This window comes from Sesamum indicum, linkage group LG11 (assembly GCF_000512975.1).
Source record: "Sesamum indicum cultivar Zhongzhi No. 13 linkage group LG11, S_indicum_v1.0, whole genome shotgun sequence".
Lineage (NCBI taxonomy): Eukaryota > Viridiplantae > Streptophyta > Magnoliopsida > Lamiales > Pedaliaceae > Sesamum > Sesamum indicum.
Genome location: NC_026155.1, coordinates 6,922,441 through 6,941,851, shown reverse-complemented (window position 1 = coordinate 6,941,851; position 19,411 = coordinate 6,922,441). Strand labels below are relative to the sequence as shown.

The 19,411-nt window shown below is 36.0% G+C and overlaps 3 protein-coding genes across 11 annotated transcripts; 1 reads left to right on the top strand and 2 right to left on the bottom strand.

Moving 5' to 3' along the window:
- LOC105173467 (glucan endo-1,3-beta-glucosidase 4) lies at positions 2,683 to 7,651 on the top strand. Of its 9 annotated transcripts, none has more exons than XM_020698083.1 (6): positions 2,683 to 2,897; positions 4,156 to 4,215; positions 4,328 to 4,446; positions 4,876 to 6,123; positions 7,129 to 7,156; positions 7,284 to 7,651. In XM_020698083.1, the coding sequence occupies exons 3-6, from the start codon at positions 4,383 to 4,385 to the stop codon at positions 7,450 to 7,452; spliced, it is 1,509 nt and encodes a 502-aa protein (XP_020553742.1). In that variant the 5' UTR covers positions 2,683 to 2,897; positions 4,156 to 4,215; positions 4,328 to 4,382; the 3' UTR covers positions 7,453 to 7,651. The 9 variants fall into 9 exon arrangements, with proteins under 9 accessions (XP_020553742.1, XP_011093511.1, XP_020553741.1 ...); XM_011095209.2 differs by having other exon boundaries at positions 4,292 to 4,446; XM_020698082.1 differs by having other exon boundaries at positions 2,683 to 2,923.
- Positions 12,616 to 13,946, bottom strand: LOC105173806 (extensin-2-like). The gene is given in 2 exon segments (XM_020697705.1): positions 12,616 to 12,979; positions 12,982 to 13,946. Coding segments are annotated over 2 exon segments (1,095 nt in total). The 5' UTR covers positions 13,855 to 13,946; the 3' UTR covers positions 12,616 to 12,757.
- LOC105173466 (50S ribosomal protein L18, chloroplastic) lies at positions 14,887 to 16,832 on the bottom strand. Its single transcript, XM_011095207.2, has 3 exons — positions 16,581 to 16,832; positions 15,526 to 15,687; positions 14,887 to 15,258 (listed from the first exon to the last, which is right to left on the bottom strand). The coding sequence occupies exons 1-3, from the start codon at positions 16,773 to 16,775 to the stop codon at positions 15,109 to 15,111; spliced, it is 507 nt and encodes a 168-aa protein (XP_011093509.1). The 5' UTR covers positions 16,776 to 16,832; the 3' UTR covers positions 14,887 to 15,108.

Here is a 19,411-nt window from a genome sequence, read left to right as displayed (position 1 = left end):
TCTCTGGAGATATTTTCTCTTCCATTCAAAGCTCAAGAACTTGAAATAATAGATACAAGCTATTTCTTGAGTTTACGTAGAATACTTTCTACTTCATAAGAGTGTTGTTCTATCATTAGTCTTTTGAGTTTCTAGCAAGATTAAAGAGACACAAGTTAGTATTTTATGTGCATTTATTAGAGAGCATTCTTTTGCTCTTGTTTGAACAATCAAGAAATTTTGTTGGAGATGAGCTTTTGAAGCTAGGACTTTCCATTTCTCAAAGACGTATGTATGCTCTTCTACTTGACATTTAGTTGGTCTGTAAGTGCACGAAAGCTTGGTTGATGTGGGATATGATCTTGTTTAAAATTTTACTTATCATTTGCTTTACTTATTTTACTTTCTGGGCTATTACCGATTTCTTTAAGTAGTATCAAAGTCCAGTTTGTACGTTGGACTAGTTGATTTATGTGCATTCACATGATTTATTTTGTTTTAATAGTATGTATATTATTATTATTTCATATTTATTTAATGTATTAAAAACACGTGGTTGTTGAGATTTAAATGAAATGATGAATACTAAATATTTCAAATTTTCAAGGAAAATATATAAAAAATTGTTGGACCATCAACGTTGGCCACACGACCACGCATACCGACAGTGTGGGGGCCTGCACGTGCACAACGCCCGCAGGCACTAGCCGTGTAGCCACCTGAAAGGCAATCACCCACATACACCAAAGTTAACACACTATTAATTTATACTATTTTCTTTATTCAAACTAATCAGTTCAAGTAAATGAGGCCTTCATGTAGGAAAATTCTAATCAAAATCCGATTTGATCAAATCAAAATCAATTATACAACAAGTACAATACACTTGTCATGTGCTCGATGTACAATTCAAGAAAAATAACCAACCACATAACAAATATGATACACTTATTTTATGATTAATTTGATTCTGTTAAATTTGATTCAGACAAAAAATTTTCCACAACATGTATTGTATTTGATGTTGCTCTTTATATACATCGTTACACATATAAATTTCACTTCACTTGTACACCGCTATGCGCAATTCTTAAAAAAGTTTTGAGGGGTGAAATGGAAATAAATCCCCAGACCGGGAGGAGGTATGTGAAGTCGCAATTCGGCTCCCCCTTTTAAAAAGTTTACTGCGGTGCATTACAGTTGAAAACGGAAAGGGGAGAATATAAAACGCTACTCTACTTTTGTTCGTCAGTTGAGTAAAAACGTTACTTTTGAATTAAAGGACAAAAGTAGGGCCCACTTGGATTGCCAGTCTCTTTTCCTCGTCCACACCTCACTCCAATCTGGTTCCCACTCACCACGCTTTTTCTATTATAATTATTGTTAAATAATTCCCCCTCTCAATGTGCCAAGTGCGTTTGAATTTAAATAATTAATTTTTTATTTAGGGACGAATTATTGAAGAATAATTATATTAATATTTTAATAAATTAAATAATATATTAATTTAATTTATATCAATATAATAAATAAAAATAAAATAAATTTATATAAAGTTAAATGAATACCCACATTTTTACCATGTTTGTGCACTAACAACTCCATCTCACATGAACCATGTACAAAATTAAGGTCCAATTTGCCCCACAATTGTATAATTAATTGGAAATGATGTAATTATTTTGTGAGTTATTTTTTTTTAAAAAACATTACGGTGTTTAAATTTATAATTTTATAATTGATTATACAAATACAAATTATAATTGAATTTCAGAACTGACCTCGTATAAAAGATTAATAAATGAATTTAAAAATTATTTAATAAATACAATGGGTAAACAGCAACTTTCATCCAGAAAATAATTAGTGAAGAAAAGGGTTAAACGGTACAAAAATCGTGTTCGCACTCGAACTATAAGTTTAACTTACTCAATTGTAAGGCCACGATATATAAATTACAACATATAAAAATTTATTAGAACTTTATTAGTCTAGTCTGGTCTGACGATTACTTAATTAATAAAAAAATAATTAATTATGAAAAAATTGATTTGTTTGATTATACAAACACAAATTGTAGTTAAGTTCTTAAACTAATTAACTTCAACACAATTTAAAAATTATTTGATGGGATTAATGGGTAATTGGATCAAAAAATAATTATATTGAAATTAAAAATACTGCAAATTATAATTTTTATCAGAACATAGTCTTGATTGAATTTTCTAAATAAAAGTTACTTAAAACGCGACAAACGACACAAAAAATTTATTTACAGTCGAAACGAAAATTTGACTTATTTAGTCGCAGGTCACATGGTAACTTAAAAGCACAAATTATATCTGCAGCTCTTTTATATTTTGAAAAGTCTGAAATACAATTCTCAGAATTAAATTAATTTTCGAAATAAATATAATTTTCTTTAATATAACATACGATTATAATTATTTTATACGGGTTTCAATGAATACACTTCGATGTAGTAATATTATAAATATATAAAATATTTTTCTTGAATTTCTGTCTAAAATATTCCGTTAAATCAAATAAATTATAAAATGGAATGGGGTGAATATGGAATATCAAAAGTCTTAAGGGGTATAACAGAAATATTCTGAAAAAGACACCAAGCACAAACAGACGGGGTAAAAGTTAATACGGAACAGCAAACGATTGACATTGATTTATTACAATTCTTTTTTCGGTTTTTGTATTGTGTGTTGATTACTATACCTTGTCTGAGTGGACTATTCCCGCATTCCCCCGTCGCTTCGAGTTGCATCCTCGTTCTCACAGTCTATCAGCTCCTCTCCCGGGAACAGCTTTGAACTCTTACCATACGCATATACGGGAAACTACGCTCTTTGCATTGCTGGAAGCGAGCCCATCTGTCTGTTCATGGTTTCTTTTCTGTCTCCGTGAGTTTTTATAGTCAAAACCAGTGGTAATATGCTGTTTTAAGTTTGTGTCGTAAAGTTAACTTGGTGTTTTTTGCGCTGGGCTGCATATTTTGTTGTGGGGTTTCTGGAATTTGGTGTTGTGTTTGGATTATGTGATAATTGAACATGTGGGATGTGTACTTATGGCCCTTGAGAAATTGCTGCGTAAAGATTGAGTTTTTGGTCAGTTTCGAGTTTGTTGCTTAGCAAAGAAATGGGTGCTGGAAATGTGTTACTAGGTTCATGTTGTAGAGGTTGGGTTTCTGTCAGCCTTTTTTCTTTCTTGGATTCTGTTTTCCTAGTGTTTTTGCAGTTTCTTGTCTGTGAACTGAAGGGTGTTCATTTCAAGTGAGTGATCACACTTCTAGGCCTTCTTTATGCGTATCTTGATATGGGAATCTGAGACGCAGATTTCTTGAAGTTGGCTTCCATTTTCAGCACAAAGGACAGTGGAGTGAGTGACTTTCCAATTCTTTGTCCTCCCACCTTTTTTCACTACTTCTGTTCTGCTCTTGTTTTATTTTCTTGTGGGGGTCTAAATTTGATGCTTCGACTGGGATTTGGATGTGGGTTTAGTGGATTGAACCTTAAGTTTTGGCATTTGACTTAGCTGGGGTTGAATGCGTTTATAATTCTTTCACATTGTTGTAGGTTCTGTTTCTGAAGTTTGGAGTGAAAAGTTGTAATATTGACAGTTTATCTTGTAACATCTTCTTCTTTATGTAATATTCGTAGATTGTAGAAAATTTGCTTCCGGTTTATTGCTGCTTATTGTTTGACATGAGGTTCAATTTGCATTGTCTCTTGTTTGGTTGGCCTCGTGATTTGTTTGTCCTGTCTTCTTGCATGGGTTTCATTGGGAAGATTCGGATTGGAGAATGAGCATGATGTCATCGAGCTGTTCATTGGTGGCAGCCATTTACACCCCTTGATAAATAGTTGGCTATGCCATTTAAATGAGTGATGCATTGTTGTTTTGTTTCTTTCCTTTTAAAATAAGCTAGCTAATTATCTGAAGAGTTACTCTTAGAGGGTGTTTGAGTCTGTTTACTTTCATCATTTGAATTTGAGTTAATTGTCGTAGTCTTGAATTTAAATTGTTTTAATATTCTGGCTTATAAGTTGAATGAACTCCTATTACCCCCCAAATCTCGTATATATTTGGGTAACTACATGCATTTTTCGTGTCCATGCGATAATGGAAGTGGGGAACTTACTTTCCGTATTATGAATGCAGATGCTTGTAAGATCTATGCTTGTTAACAATATCTGAAGGCCATTATATACACTATTCAAGGTCGAGTCCATATCTCACACCTCCTTCTTAACGATAATTTACATCTGAGATAACAGTTTTTTTTTTTTCATCTAAGGACAACTGAAATTTGATAAAAAGCTCAGCGTTTCAGTTGAAGAAAAAGTTCAGGTGTTGGAAGATTTGAGCTAAATCCTTTGCTGGAGCTGATGACGGCTGCAATATGGTTTCAAGCTACCTTGCTTCTTTGCGGAGTACTCTTCAATGCAGTAGGTCGATCCAGTAACCTAACATGCTCCCTTTTAGCAATGTGCTCAGTATTGTAGGCCACCTGACCCTTATTATACGTTAGGCCTTGGAGTCCTTGACTTGGTGATTTTACTAACATATGTCAGGCATCGGATTGTGATATTTGCTGTAAAGCATTCTGGGATAGCAGTAGCCTGTTTAAAGGAATTCTGATCCAAATTATGCAATATTGATCTGATAACAGAGTTAAGATCAGATGGCATATAGGCCAAATGACTAATACAGCATTTTCTGATGATAACAAATTGGCTTTAGTGCAGATTGTCGAATTTGGTAATATGCATGTCCATTATTGATTTTTGGCATATGTCAACTTGATTGGTTAGATTAATAATATCTATAGTTAACGCTACTACCATAGAACTTTTCATCACAATGTGCTTGCTTCTACAGGTTCATTTGTTGGGATAAATATTGGGACTGACGTTTCAAACCTACCTTCAGCTGTTGAAATTGTTGCAATTCTTAGAGCTCATTCAATATCTCATGTGCGTCTTTTCAATGCTGATGCCCGCATGCTGAATGCCCTCTCAAATACTGGCATAGAGGTCATGATTAGTGTTACAAACGAGGAAGTTACAACGATTGGAGAATCACCATCAGCAGCAGCGGACTGGATCAACAAAAATGTTGCAGCCTATGTGCCAACTACCAATATCACAGCAATTGCTGTGGGCAGTGAAGTTCTTACTTCGCTTCCAAATGCCTCTGCTGTTATAGTTCCCGCTATGAATTACCTCAACAAAGCCCTTGTTGCCTCAAATCTGAATTATCTAGTTAAAGTATCAACTCCGCACTCGATGGGCATAATTTCTCGGCCCTTTCCTCCTTCTACTGCCACTTTTAATGCAACATGGAACTCCACTATTTACCAGATCCTTCAGTTCTTGAAAAACACAAATTCTTTCTACATGTTAAACGCTTATCCTTATTATGAATATGTTAAGAGCAACGGCATTTTCCCTCTCGAGTATGCTCTTTTCAAACCACTGCCCTCTGTCAAACAAATCGTAGACCCCAACACCCTTTTCCACTATAGCAGTATGTTTGATGCTTTGGTCGATGCTACCTATAATTCTATAGCTGCTCTCAACTTCTCAGGAATCCCTATAGTGGTTACTGAAACTGGATGGCCGTGGTCTGGTGGTGCAAACGAACCTGATGCTACAGCAGAAAATGCTGAAACATATAACAAGAACTTGATTAGGCGTGTGGCAAATGACTCCGGCCCGCCTAGTCAGCCCGCCATTCCCATTAACACATACATTTATGAGTTGTTCAACGAAGACAAGAGGGTTGGGCCCGAGTCAGGTAGAAACTGGGGTGTTCTTTTTACTAACGGCACTGCTGTTTATGACATAAAGTTGAGTACTTCTGAGAGTCTCGACGCAAATTCTTCGGCGGTGTTTTGCATAGCAAGATCAGGTGCCGATGAGACCTCGCTGCAGGATGGTCTTAATTGGGCTTGTGGGCCGGGCCAAGCTAACTGCGGGCCAATACAGCAAGGACAGCCTTGTTATATCCCCAACACATTGCAAAACCATGCTTCTTATGCTTACAATGATTACTATCAGAAAATGCGCAGCTCCGGTGGGACTTGTGACTTTGGAGGCACCGCTACAACAACTACTGTTGATCCTAGTAAGTTGTGGATAACATTCGTCTTTATCAAATTAGGTGAAAGAAAGACTACTTGATAATCTCGGTTATTGCCTTTTGGATCTCTATGTTTAGTAATTACTCTTAACATCAAATGGCTTGTGGTCTTTGGATTTCTGATTTCGATTAAAGTTTGAAGAAACTTTTTGCTTTCATTTTTCAGTTTCTTTATTTAACATTTTTCCTTATTGGCCGTGCATATTGACATAAAATGCTCTTGAATACTTCTGAATCCTTGATTTTATGGTATAACATCGCTACCTGGTCCAAGATGATGCCCTTTTGTAGCCGTGTTCAACAAATATAATGATCATTATGAAGGATATAAGTGCACATCTTTAAGATGTTCTTGTGTGGAATAACTTGTGTTGGATCTTGACATATTGGTCAAAAGATGTTCTTAGAAATTTCATTGTTCTGCTGGCAAGTTAAATAGATCCTTAGCAAAATCAAGCTTGTGCGGTAGCTGAAACTATGTCATCCGGAATCCTTTCTAGCAGTTCTCGGAATTCATTGAATGTGTTGTATAATCTGTATCAATACCTTTTCTTTCTGTTTTTCCCTAAGCCAAGGTAACTGTTTTAGGATTATCACCAGCCCCCTCTGACGAAGACAACCATTTCTGTTTCAATACATTTATTTGAACTTGTTGCTATTATGAAATACTCTCTTTAGAAACCTGTTCTTGAGTTCGTTTACAATGTATGCATATTTCTGAACTTTTTTTTGGTAATATCCTGCTGCAAACGTTTGTCCAGTCTTGAGAAGGGCTTATTCCCTTTTGCACATTTCACGTGCGACTTATCTAGATATCCACCGCCAAAATGGCTAATTATATGTTGTTTTTGCATTAAAAAGCTGCTCTTATATCTGCTTATTTTCGATTCTGACCAATGCATACACCTGTCTATGTATTTTTACGTCGTATTCTACACAAAAAGCCGCTAGTATTTTGCAATAATAAATTCCTTCCACATTCCTTTCCAGGTTATGGATCATGCAGATTTACAGGAAGGTGAGACTCTTACGTTTCCTCTCTGTCTATTACTAGACCAACTATTTAGGAAAACAGAAAGAGACAATACTTGCTCTTGTTGTTCTTTACTTGACCTCTGAAATGTGGCTTTATATTTTTCGTGCAGTCTGAATTCAAGCACAGGAGAAGGGCTATTTCCGCCTCCAGTGTTTGGACCCGTCGGTCCACCCTCAGGATGTTCACAAAATTTCGTCCATCTTGGTACAGTATTTGCTTTGTTTGCTGCTCTGATTTTGTCGGGTATGGATGTGGAACACTTTGTGGCATTATGGTAAACTGAAACTGTGATGGTCGACGTTTTGAAACTGACCATCTTCCGTTAGGGGTTGTAGCTGATTGATTCCAGTCCAGTTTTTGATTGTGAGTTGCTGACACTTCAATTCTTGTTTTACACGAGTATATAATGTTTTTCTTGGAATAATGTTGGCGATAGCTCTGCTGTTTATATGTCACACTAGTGTATAATGTTTTCTATGAACTGTCTCAATAGCTCTGTTATTGCGTTATGAGTATATGTTTTTATAATATATATATATATATATATATATACACACACTAGTATGAATTTCGTGCTATGAACGGAAATTTACAAATTCAATAGTACTTTCATAAATTCTAAATTATATAATAGTATATACGTCATATTTTAATAACCGTCTTACTATATACAATAGTCCAAATTCGGGAAAAGTATTATTTTAGTTCGCTAAGTATGCATAATTTTAATTTTAGTCCGATAACTATGTCTATTTTTGTTTAGGTCCAGTAACTTACGAAATTGTTTACTTTTAGTCCTCTGACAGATTTTCGGACAATTTTACCCCTATGCAACTTTTGAAGGACAGTTTTAGTCCATATGCACTCATAGGGGTAAAATTGTCCAAAAATCTGCCAGAGGACTAAAAGTAAGCAATTTTGTAAGTTACTGGACCTAAACAAAAATGAACATAGTTATCGGACTAAAATTAAAATTAGACATACTTAGCGGACTAAAATAATACTTTTCACTCCAAACTCAATGTTAAATTCTTTACTAAATTTATTTAGGGACTGTTTTTTTGAAAATAACAATAGAATACTATTATATTTTTCCACATTGATCAAAATTATTTTATCAGTCTTAAAATTAAAAAATATTTAAGAAGTAAATATAAGAATACTTTATTGTAGATTCTCATAAAAAAAAAAAAACATCGTATTTAAAAGATGTAGAAAAGAAGTTTAATTAAAACACAAAAAAGAAAATACATAAGTGATGTGAAATTCAACATAAAAAAGAAACAGAATAAAAAAAATCGTTGGATAATGCATCAAGAAAAGAAGCTTGCAATGGTCTATGAAGTTTGCCACTTACATTAATGAAAATATATTATTATGTTATACAATGAGACGCCTTGCTATTTTCTAATAACAATTGTAAACAAAAATTAAATTGAAAAATTCATATATTTATCGTCATTCTGTATTCCAATAAATGCAGACCTATTAAAATTTTGATGGAACAACATTAACAAATTATTTCACGATGGATCTTCAACAAAAATTATAAGATCAACGGGAATTAATCATATAAAATAAATTTTCGTATTCCAATGCTTAAGTCAGTAATGATTTTACTGAAAAAGAATAAAGAAAACATGAATTAAAATGAGAATAAATGATAAAAAGTATATATTCGTATGGAGTACAACATACAAGCTCAAAATAGCCTACAAACCAAGAGAAAAATGACAGAATGAGTGAGAGTTTGAGAGTGGGGGTTGATGTTACCAAATAACTGTACAAGGCCTCTATTTAGAGGCGTGTACAAAGCAGGTTCAGAGCGGGGTTGCAGAGTGCCGTATGCGTTGTAAAGCCCTTTGAGTTGGCTATCATCTAGAAAAATTCATTTGTGATTTGGATAAATATTGAAAGAGGTATGACTGTTTTACCAAGTTATGTTAAGTCTGCCAAGATTTCCAAAACGTTGATATTAGTGGCTTATCAGCTCAATTCCCACCCAATCTATGCGAATCTTTGTGAGATATTTTAGTATGACATGTCTTGATATTTTGGAAAGCTATATGTAGTATTTTTCCAACTATATGATGACGTGTCCGGCTGTAATGTTCTTGTTTCTCGGACCTGCCAGTTCAGTAAAGTAAATGGTAAGCCTGCGGGCCTTAGCTCCCTGCTGATAGCTAACTGAGCTGATGTGCCCTGCTTGTGGGCTTAGTCCATGAAAGGTTTCGGGGGCATCATTACTCCTCCCACTCTAGGAGTGCATATCATAGAGCAGGATTGCTAGAGTAAGTAGGATATCCTACAAAAAAATAAGAGAGCTTTCATGCTCATCAGTAGGATGAACCCCCCTAGGCTCCTTGAGTAAAATTGACCGGCTAAAGGACTCCAGGTGGAGAGTCCTTCTACCTTAAGGAATTAGAGCGTGTTGATCTAGGGGATTCTTTAATTGACTTGGTAGCTTGAACTTTCTGCTATGCTTTTTTATTCCTGCAGGTTAGTATAAGTACTTGGTTGAGAAATACCCACCTTATATGCTATGTAAGAATGTTCCTCGAAGGTGTTAGAGTAATGCTAAGTAGGATAAGATAGGGAGGCTTTTCCATCTCCTGCTAGTATAAGTTACCCAAGTAGTAAAAGAAAATGCTTTATCACAAAAGTTTAGCCAGAAAACTAGGCAAGTAGGTAAGATAATTCTTAACCTAAGTAGATATGTCTTTGTTGCGACAAACCTTTAAGTTTAGGCAACATGTTATAGGGCAAGAAATATTGATCTGCTTTGCTATGCTGATGCAAACATACTTGTTCCAACTGCTTCTTTCATTAGAGCTAAAGATATGATTTTGTTAGTAGGAGAGAATATATTTCACAGTAAATGAGTAAGGATAGAACTTAAGTAGTAAGTCTGCCTAAGCAAGTTATTAGCATTATGCTAAAACAAATGTGCCAACAGAAGGCAGCTGGAAACTGAAGTGAGTGTGTCAGCTGGTAGTTGCTCGTATGTTGTATATGTCAGCTGGTGATGGCTGAGTTGGATGCGTACGCCAGTCAGTGGCGGTTCATCTCACTAAGTGCACCAGTTGGTGGTAGCTAACATAAGTGCGTGCATCAGCTAGGGGCGACTTATTGGAAGCGTGTACCATGTGCCAACTAGGGGCAACTTATGTAGAAGCATGCGCCAGTTAAGGTGCGACTTACTAGGAGGGCGCCAGTTGGTGACAACTTATTAGGAGCGTGAGCCAGCTGATGGTAGCTTATGTAAGTACGTATACCGGCTAGGGATGACTTGTGTAAAAATATGCGCTAGCTGGTGGCAACGACTTATTTGAAGTCAGCTAGGAACTGGAAATGAGCCTGCGAGTAACACAAGATGGCAAGCAAGAATTACCTTTATTCATGTGAGATAATGCTTGATTACAAGAATAGCAAGTTGCAAGTAAAGAGTAGCGCTTTCAGGAGTAAAACTTCCTGAGGTTATAAGCGTTCTATGGTCGAGAAAGTTTCCTGCCATTAGTGCCTTCCAACTCGTATGCCCCAAATTTATGACCCGAGTCACTCTAAAGGCTCTTCCCAGTTAGGGGCCAGCTTTCCCACTGGCCTAAGAGCATCAACTCATCTAAACATCAGGACTCCCACTTGGAATTTCCTTTTTTTTTACTCGTCGGTTGTAGGCATTCACCACCCTTTGCTTGTATCTTTCTATGCGAACGCGAGCATCTTCTCGAACTTCTTCCACTAGGTCCAAGTTGGCTCGTATCATTGCTTTCCTGCTTTTAGTGCTGGATTCTGAAGGTCTTCAGCTCCGCTTTAGGCCGGATGATGACCTCTAATCCGTACACCACGTTAAAAGGTATTTCTCCAATGGTCGATTTGGGGGTGGTTCTGTACGACCACAAAACACCGGGCAGTACATCTACTCATTGCACTCCTGCCTACTCCACCTTGGTTTTGATGCCTTGCACCAAGATGCTATTATTTAGTTCTACTTGCCCATTAGTTTGGGGTAGGCAACTAACATAAAATGTTGTTGGATGCCTAATTTGGCATACCAATCTTAGATTTCCAGCCTTGAAATTGATGGCCATTGTCAGAAATAATAACACGGGGTATGTCATACCTGTAGATTATATTCTTTTAGAGAAATATTAGTACTTCATTTTCTATAATCCTGGCAAGAGGTTCGGATTCCACCCATTTGCTGAAGTAGCATACTGCCATGAGGAAGAATTTAAATTGCCCTTATGCAACTAGAGAAGGACCCAAAATATCCCCCACTGGAAAAATGGGCAAGGTGCTTATAAGACTTTGAACGGTTTAGCTGGAATGTGAATGAGTGGAGCGTGCCTTTAGCATTGCTCACACTTCCTCACCCAATCTATTGCATCCTTCTTGAGGGTAAGCTAAAAGTATCCGGCTCGTAAACGTTTACTTGTAAGAGCTACACTACCTGTGTGAGATCCACATGCTCCTTCATGTATTTCCTGTAATATGTTCCTGCCTTCTTTTGCGACAGACATCAGAGGTAAGGTTGGAAGAAATTATGCTTGTAAGGTTTCCGTCCCACAGGGCAAATCTAGCTGCCCTGCTCCTTAGGCGGGCTACCTCTTTCTTATCAGTAGGAAGAACTTCTTCCTTCAAGTAGTCTAAGAGAGCTTCCTCCAATCCATACGATTCTGTAAGACGGTCGTGTTAGTATTAAAAGGTCTTTAAATGAGAGTTCTTATAGTAATAGTGTGGGTTTGCAGTCAACTATAGAGCTAGCTAGGTAATCAGCCTTGGTGTTTTTCCTATGTGGAATTTGATGGAGCTGGATGCTTTTCAGTTGGCTTGTGAGTTCGCTCATCTCCTAAGGTACTCTTTCATTTGGTCTTCCTTGACCTCATATGTGCCTCCTACTTGGTTGGTTACTAGTTGGGAATTGGAGTAGGTAATTAGGTTCCTAGCTCCTGCATCCAGCGCTATCCTAATAATTGCTATATTTCTGTGTTGTAATTTGATCACAACCATGTACCCTATTTATAGATGTACTCAAGCCTATCCTTAAGAGGAATCTATATCCTAATGATTGAAAGAGTACAAACTCAATCTCAGATAGGGTTATCCTAGAGGAGTCCTTATCACAACATGTATTTGGGAGACTCAAACTCTATCTCAAATATGGATGCATATTGGGTCACGAGTCCATAGACTCGACCCAGTATTCAACATAAACAAAAATAATAAATGCATTTTATTGAATAGTATGTAAAGCCTACAAGAAGGTGGCATGAAATACAAATAAAAGTTCACAAATACATTGCAACAACTACTAGCATACAAAGCCAGAACTTTGGTTCACAACCAAAAAATATAATTGTATAGTTTATTTCTTGAGAAAGATTTCATTTGACTATTTTCCCCTGGGCTATTCCTCTTTGCTGAGGTATCGGATGTCTCGGATAATAGGAGAGGGAAAGAACTTTATTTGTAGATGGAATTGTTGACAAAGACTGGAAAACATGAAAGACCAACTGTTGTTTGAGACGCGACATTGATGTAAGGTTATAAATAATGTGATGGTGGTGGAGGGGGCTGAAAGCTCTAATAGTAAACTGGCGGTGGAGGTGGTGACTCAAACTTGTAGGGTGGTGGTGGTGGAGGAGGAGATATGTAAATATATGGAGGCGGTGGTGGTGACTCATATTTGTAGGGTCGCGGTGGAGGTGACTCATACTTGTAAAGGGGTGGTGGTGGAGATTTGTAAACATATGGAGGTGGTGGTGGTGATTCATATTTGTAGGGTGGGGGTGGTGGCGATTTGGAGGTGATTCATATTTATAAGGTGGTGGTGGTGGCGATTCATACTTGTAAGGTGGGGGTGGAGGAGATTTGTAAACATATGGAGAGGGTGGAGGTAATTCATACTTGTAAGGTGGTGGTGGAGGAGATCTGTAAACATATGGAGGCGGCGGTGGTGACTCATACTTGTAGGGTCGGGGCGGAGGTGACTCATACTTGTAAGGTGGTGGTGGAGGAGATTTGTAAACATATGGCGGTGGTGGTGGGGGAGATTTGTAAACATATGGAGGCGGTGGTGGTGACTCATACTTGTAGGGTGGAGGCGGAGGTGACTCATACTTGTAAGGTGGAGGTGGTGGAGATTCGTATACATATAGAGGCGGTGGTGGTGACTCATACTTATAAGGTGGTGGTGGAGGAGATCTGTAAACATATGGTGGTGGTGGAGGCGACTCATACTTGTACGGCGGGGGTGGAGGCGACTCATACTTGTAAGGCGGTGGTGGTGGAGATTTGTAAATATATGGAGGTGGTGGTGACTCATACTTGTAGGGCGGGGGTGGAGGGCGTTCATACTTATAAGGTGGTGGTGGAGGAGATTTGTATACATATGGCGGTGGTGGTGGTGACTCATACTTGTAGGGTGGTGGTGGTGGGGATTTATACACATAAGGAGGAGGTGGTGGCGACTCATACTTATAAGGCGGCAGCAGCGACACATACTTGTAAGGTGGAGGTGGCGGGGGTGATGCATATGTATAAGGAGGAGGTGGTGGTGGTGAATTATACGAGTAGGGCAGCCACGAACTCCATGATGGGAAGTCGGCATTTACAATTGCAGCAAGCGTGGAGAAGAGAGCTAGCCGAACCCACAGCTGGGGTTCCGTGTTCCTCACCATGGCTTCTAACGATCAGAATAATGTAAGTTTCACTGATTAATCACCAGCTGTACTTTTGGTTCTACTTCTACCTTGTGTGGACTTATTTAGAATATATATAGCGATTTCTTCTAACCATGCATTGAACTAGTCTAAGGTTATTTGTCTGAATGCTTGCCATTTTTCTTCTATGGTTCGGTAATTGCTTATGTAGGATGCAGGTTAGAACTAGTCAGTTTATTAAGAGCAGTTAATCTTCATTACATTCAATTGTGGAGATAGCTGATAATTGATGTACCATAATTGTTTTTCCCACACTATTATCAGAACTAGTCATTTTAGGGGAGCAGTTAATTTTCCTTGTATTTATATTATAAATGCTTTTCCTACAGTACTACTGTCTGGACTTGATTACTCAGAATGACTGCTTCTTTGTCTGACTGATGTTTTTTAATTGAAGTTAAAACTATTCGACAATGAAACTAAGGCTGTATGGGAAAGGTTAAAGAACCTTCTTCTTGTGATATTCAAAGAAGACTTTTAATCCCTTCAGACTGGTAAAACGTCTTGCAGGTAATATCTGCAACTTGAATTAATAACATAACATTAAGTCAGTTTTCACTCAATAAGGTTGTTAGATTGACTGTTTGATGCATACACTTGAACTGCTGTTTTTCTCCTACTGCATTTCACTATATGTTAGTACGATATTCTGAAGAAGAGTACAGTATATAAGGAAGTATCAAATTGTACGTCGCGGGAGGCGTTGAATTGGTCTTATTTATTTCTTTGCAGCTCAGTTGCATTTCGTTTTTCATGATCAGCGAAGGCTGTACTGCATATAAATGTTGCTAAGGCTTGTCTCGTCAATGAAATTTTATATCATTTGAAGTTTTACATGAAAAGATAAATCATTTGTCACTGTCCATTTCAGTAGAGGGACAATCTTGTTCCTGTATTCAAAATGCAATGAGAACAAACATAATATTAGAATTCGATGATGATCAAGCAGCTTTGTCCCATGATTATTGATGTATAATGGCTCTTTTGGTCGAAAAAAGGTAATATATTCAAGGAATGTGGATTAAATATCACCATGATACAACAAAGTGATCATCAATTTCCCTTTTCATACTAAAGTTTCACAAGAAATTACAGATTAACACGATGAAAAAGAGCTGTCGAAATTCAGGGCTATTTTCATGCGTTCTTCACTTGCAATGATTCACAGACCAAAATAGTCATGAAAGATTAGCATTAGGAAGAATTTCAACTTCAAAACTGCAAACCATGCTCCCGAGCGGCATCAGCAAGGGCCTCAATCCGCCCATGGTAGGGGTAACCACCTCGGTCAAAGGCCACCTTCGTTATCCCTTTTTCAAGACAAGTTTTTGCAAGAATTTCACCCACTTTTTTAGCAACATCCTGTCATAAATAGGAATTTGAGGATCGGAAATCCTTTGCGCTATGAAACTATTCAAATAAGTCAAAGTGATTTGTTAGTGGGGATTTCAAATACTGAGTTCCAAATTCGTCAATCCAAACATAACATTATTGTTTAATTCTGCAGAATAAGGCTTCTAGAGAGGCAAATGATTTTGTAATTAATCAGTAAGAAAAACGTTGCAAGAGCAGTTAGCATCTATAACCATTCGGCATACAAGAATTTGGAGGAAGCATCAATCAACTTACAATAGTTGGCCCTGAGCTATAGTCGAACTCCTCTGAGATGGGTTTCTGCATAGTAGAAGCTGAAGCAAGAGTATGCATCTTCGAATCATCAATCACCTGAGCGTAAATATGCTTATTGGAGCGAAAAACGCATAATCTTGGTCTTTCAGGTGTCCCTTCAACCTGCAAAGGCAAGACATCACTCGACTTTGGACGTCTCATGTGTCACTAAGACACATTACTGAAACGTAACGACAAGAAAGAAATGCAGTAGGAACATGATACTAAGGAAAATGTGGCAAAAACACAAGATCCAACCCAGAAAAAGTACTAAACTAGACTCTATGGCATTCAGCACTCCAGTAAAATTTTCTTCTTTTCGTTTACTTCATTATCCAGATAAATTAAGATGAACAGAAAGAGTTTAAGAGCAAGTCACCAGCAACCAGTAATCAGGTATGATGGTGCATATTATATTGTACCTAAAAATCTGGCAAAGAATAGAACGAATCAACAAAATATTCTGTAATCCCACCAGAAATCTGTACTTGAGGAAGATTCATTTCTAGTCATAGCCAGCAACCTGGTTCCATAAACTAACTCAGTTTCCTTTCATATCAAACATCTCTTGTTCCCATATCCATATTGTACCAAAATCTAACTATAAGTAGCAACTTTTAACCTAGCATACCCCTTAGGCAGCAATTAATGTTTCATCAGCCACATTGTCCTGCCTTAGGGATAAAATTGTTGAACAAGAGATATGCTTCTTTTTCTACTGCACCACAACCTATACGCCACTAAACTTCCTGCATTGTATAGACAACTTCTTTACTGAGTGAAACAAAATCACTTTTTCTCACACCATCATATTTTCAAACACTTAGAGGACATTCCTTATAGCACAAACTCCCACTGCATTCCGTCACTACATTATGCATAATACTATCCTTACCTGACTTCCCTTCTCCATGAAAACATCTTTGTGCAATCCCTTTAATCTTATAAACCAAGAAATGCGATTCCTGCAGAAATTAAACGCAAAGGTACAGGGAAAAAGCAAGTGAAAGACTTGCCTTCTTACGGATACGAGCATGGCGAGCAGTCCTGTCCTGGGTTCGAGTTCTGGACTTGGCTTCAACCACGAGACGCCGAGGGTGGAGAGCTAAAGCAGGAAGTGAACTGGGTCGGGTCCCATCGCAAAGTTGCTGGGTTCGGGTAGTGGCCCAAGTGCTCTGGAGGAACGAGAGTGAAATTGAATTGCAAGACATGGCTTGGGTCTTCTATCTCTCTACCGTGCTGAAGGAAGAAGTGTGTCGGGATAAGGAGGGATAGAAGGATAAAGAAGGCGAAATTGCAACTTAGGCCCCCATAAAATGTGAAAATCAAATTTGGTTCCCCAAAAGAAAAACAAAGAAAGTGAAGGAGATTTCCTTTTTTAGAAATACTTTTCATCTCATATCATCTCCTCAAATATTTTTGAGAAAACTGCAATTTTCGTTGTAAGCTACAGTGTGATTTGTAATATTATTTTCATACCTTTTAAAATAGTTAATATTATTTTCACATTTTAGGAAAACGTTGTAAAGTTAGTCGCCCTGATACAATGTTTGTCTTACACTTTATAAAAATATTGCAAAGGTAGTCCCACATCAAGTATGTCCGTAGCATGTCCGATATCATGTCTTTTTTATTTTTTTATTTTATATTTTTTGGCACATGAATGTCGTGTCTGACTCGTATCCGAATTGTGTTCGTGAGATAATTTTTTAAAATATCTGTGCTTTATAGATCAGCCTATTCCCTACATATTAAGGTCAATTTTGGTAGATAGCACATTAGCACGTACATAATTAATCATATTATCATGACAATATAGGAAATGACGAATTATAAATTCATACCAAATCCTATATTTAAATTGAAATTTATTGTCCATTTATCTCATACAACAACGTAAACAAGGCCATAATGTATAAGGGCAAAACTCACATAAATTGTAATAAATTTACACTATATACAAAAATATGAACCCATAAGTGTTTATTTTCGATTATAAACCCTTACTTTAATTATATTATAGGTATTTAAAATCCTAATATTTTTATTCTAAGTCTGCTTCACATAAAATTAAGACAAGGGATTTAATAACCAATTAGCTTTACATAAAATTATATTGAAAATGAGTAAATTATATTGAAAATAGAAATACAAAAAATGATAAATAAATAAATAGTAGAGAAATATATTTTTGTTAAGAGTAAAACTAGAAATAAAAACACTAAGTTTATTTATTGGAAATTGTATATGAAAATTTAATTATTGAGTGAATCTCTTATTATTTGATTTTTCAATATAAGATAATTATGTATGTACATAAAAGATTAATATAGATAAGAAATAGATAGTACCAATTAGATTCATATAAATAAGATCAAGAAACACACTAAAAATATAAAATTATAAATTATAAATAAAGGCAAAAGATAAAAATTATTCAATAATATTTCAAATTTAAAAGTTAATGAGATTGTTGACAATATTTTGATAAAAGTTAATAGTTGTTTTTCTATATAATTAGCATAGATATAGGTAGGGGTGCAAATGATCCGAACCCAATCGAAAATTTGAGCTCGAGCTCGAGCTCAACGAGTTCAAAAAGATAGGTTCGAGTTCAAGTTCAATTAATTTTTTTTCTAAAATATTCAAATTTTAAAAATATGGACTATTATACCATGCGGAATACACCATTTAAAAATCTAAATAAAAACTCAAATCTAATAGGCAATTCTCACATTGCATATTTACTACCTTTTCAGCTTTTCTTTTTTATTTCTAATTTTAATTTTAATGAATTACTTGATTGATCGATTTATTTAATAAATATAGAGATAAGTAATATATTTATTTATATACATTAAATAAATATAGGATTAAGATAACCAACAAATGTATTTTGTTGTAGTGGATATTAAATATAACAGTAAAATTCATATATATACTACAAAAAATGCGAAATTTGTAACGGCTTCTTTGGAACTACCACAAGGCCGTTTCAAAATGCACGGCTTTTGTTACGTATTTGTAACAGTTAGGATGTTATGACGTCATGTCAGTGCTGATAACAATTTAAGTTATTTGTAACAACCTAAACTGTTTAAGGAGCCATTACAATATTAATACATCCGTAACGTCGTTACAAGATATTGGTTGTTACAATGTGTAACACTTTTTGTAATTATTTCTGAGTGAGAGAGTGTATGTTGAAAGGTGCAAAAATCGTGTGTATATGGATGACTTTTTTTACCAGATAATATTACAAAAGCCTTTCCAAATGTTGGCATTATAACGGCTATATTTTTTTAACAACTATTTTTTCAACGGTTATTTTTTTCATTTCAAAGGCCGTTACAATAACTGGTACAAAATAGATTATATACGTATGTGTTGTAAGTTGTTTTCATTTTATTTTTATTTGTTGTAGAGTTGCTTATTAACCGCATACACTCTCAATATCTCTCTGATTTTTGTGCATATACACTTGATCAAGTAGATTATTACTTAGTTTTTGGATCGGCAATTGATGATCTCTTGAGTTGGTTGATCAGGCAACAACGACTTATTTAACCCTTTTGTTAATTAAATTTATAGTTTACTTATTTTAGTTTTATGATTTTTTGATCTTATATGTTATGTATTGGTTTAGTATAATGTAATATTTATAAAATTTATAGGTCGAATTATATATTTATATATATACGTGTAAATATGCAGTGATATATCATCATGTTATTACAACTGAGTAGATGGATGTATGATAAGAATCTCAAGGGAGGGCAGGTCTTACACTGGAGTTTGAGGATCGAGTTAAGACTTTTATAGAATGCGCCAAGTGTCAGTATATGAA

What these genes read in the sequence shown, in the direction of transcription:
- LOC105173467 (XM_020698084.1), top strand. Translation starts at nt 4,383, where the DNA reads ATGACGGCTGCAATATGGTTTCAAGCTACCTTGCTTCTTTGCGGAGTA. An exon ending in AACAACTACTGTTGATCCTA is followed by an intron (nt 6,124 to 7,128) that starts GTAAGTTGTGGA and finishes ATTCCTTTCCAG; the next exon opens with GTTATGGATCATGCAGATTT. An exon ending in TCATGCAGATTTACAGGAAG is followed by an intron (nt 7,157 to 7,283) that starts GTGAGACTCTTA and finishes TTTTTCGTGCAG; the next exon opens with TCTGAATTCAAGCACAGGAG.
- LOC105173466 (XM_011095207.2), bottom strand. Translation starts at nt 16,775, where the DNA reads ATGTCTTGCAATTCAATTTCACTCTCGTTCCTCCAGAGCACTTGGGCC. An exon ending in ATGCTCGTATCCGTAAGAAG is followed by an intron (nt 15,688 to 16,580) that starts GCAAGTCTTTCA and finishes TTGCCTTTGCAG; the next exon opens with GTTGAAGGGACACCTGAAAG. An exon ending in ATAGCTCAGGGCCAACTATT is followed by an intron (nt 15,259 to 15,525) that starts GTAAGTTGATTG and finishes TATTTATGACAG; the next exon opens with GATGTTGCTAAAAAAGTGGG.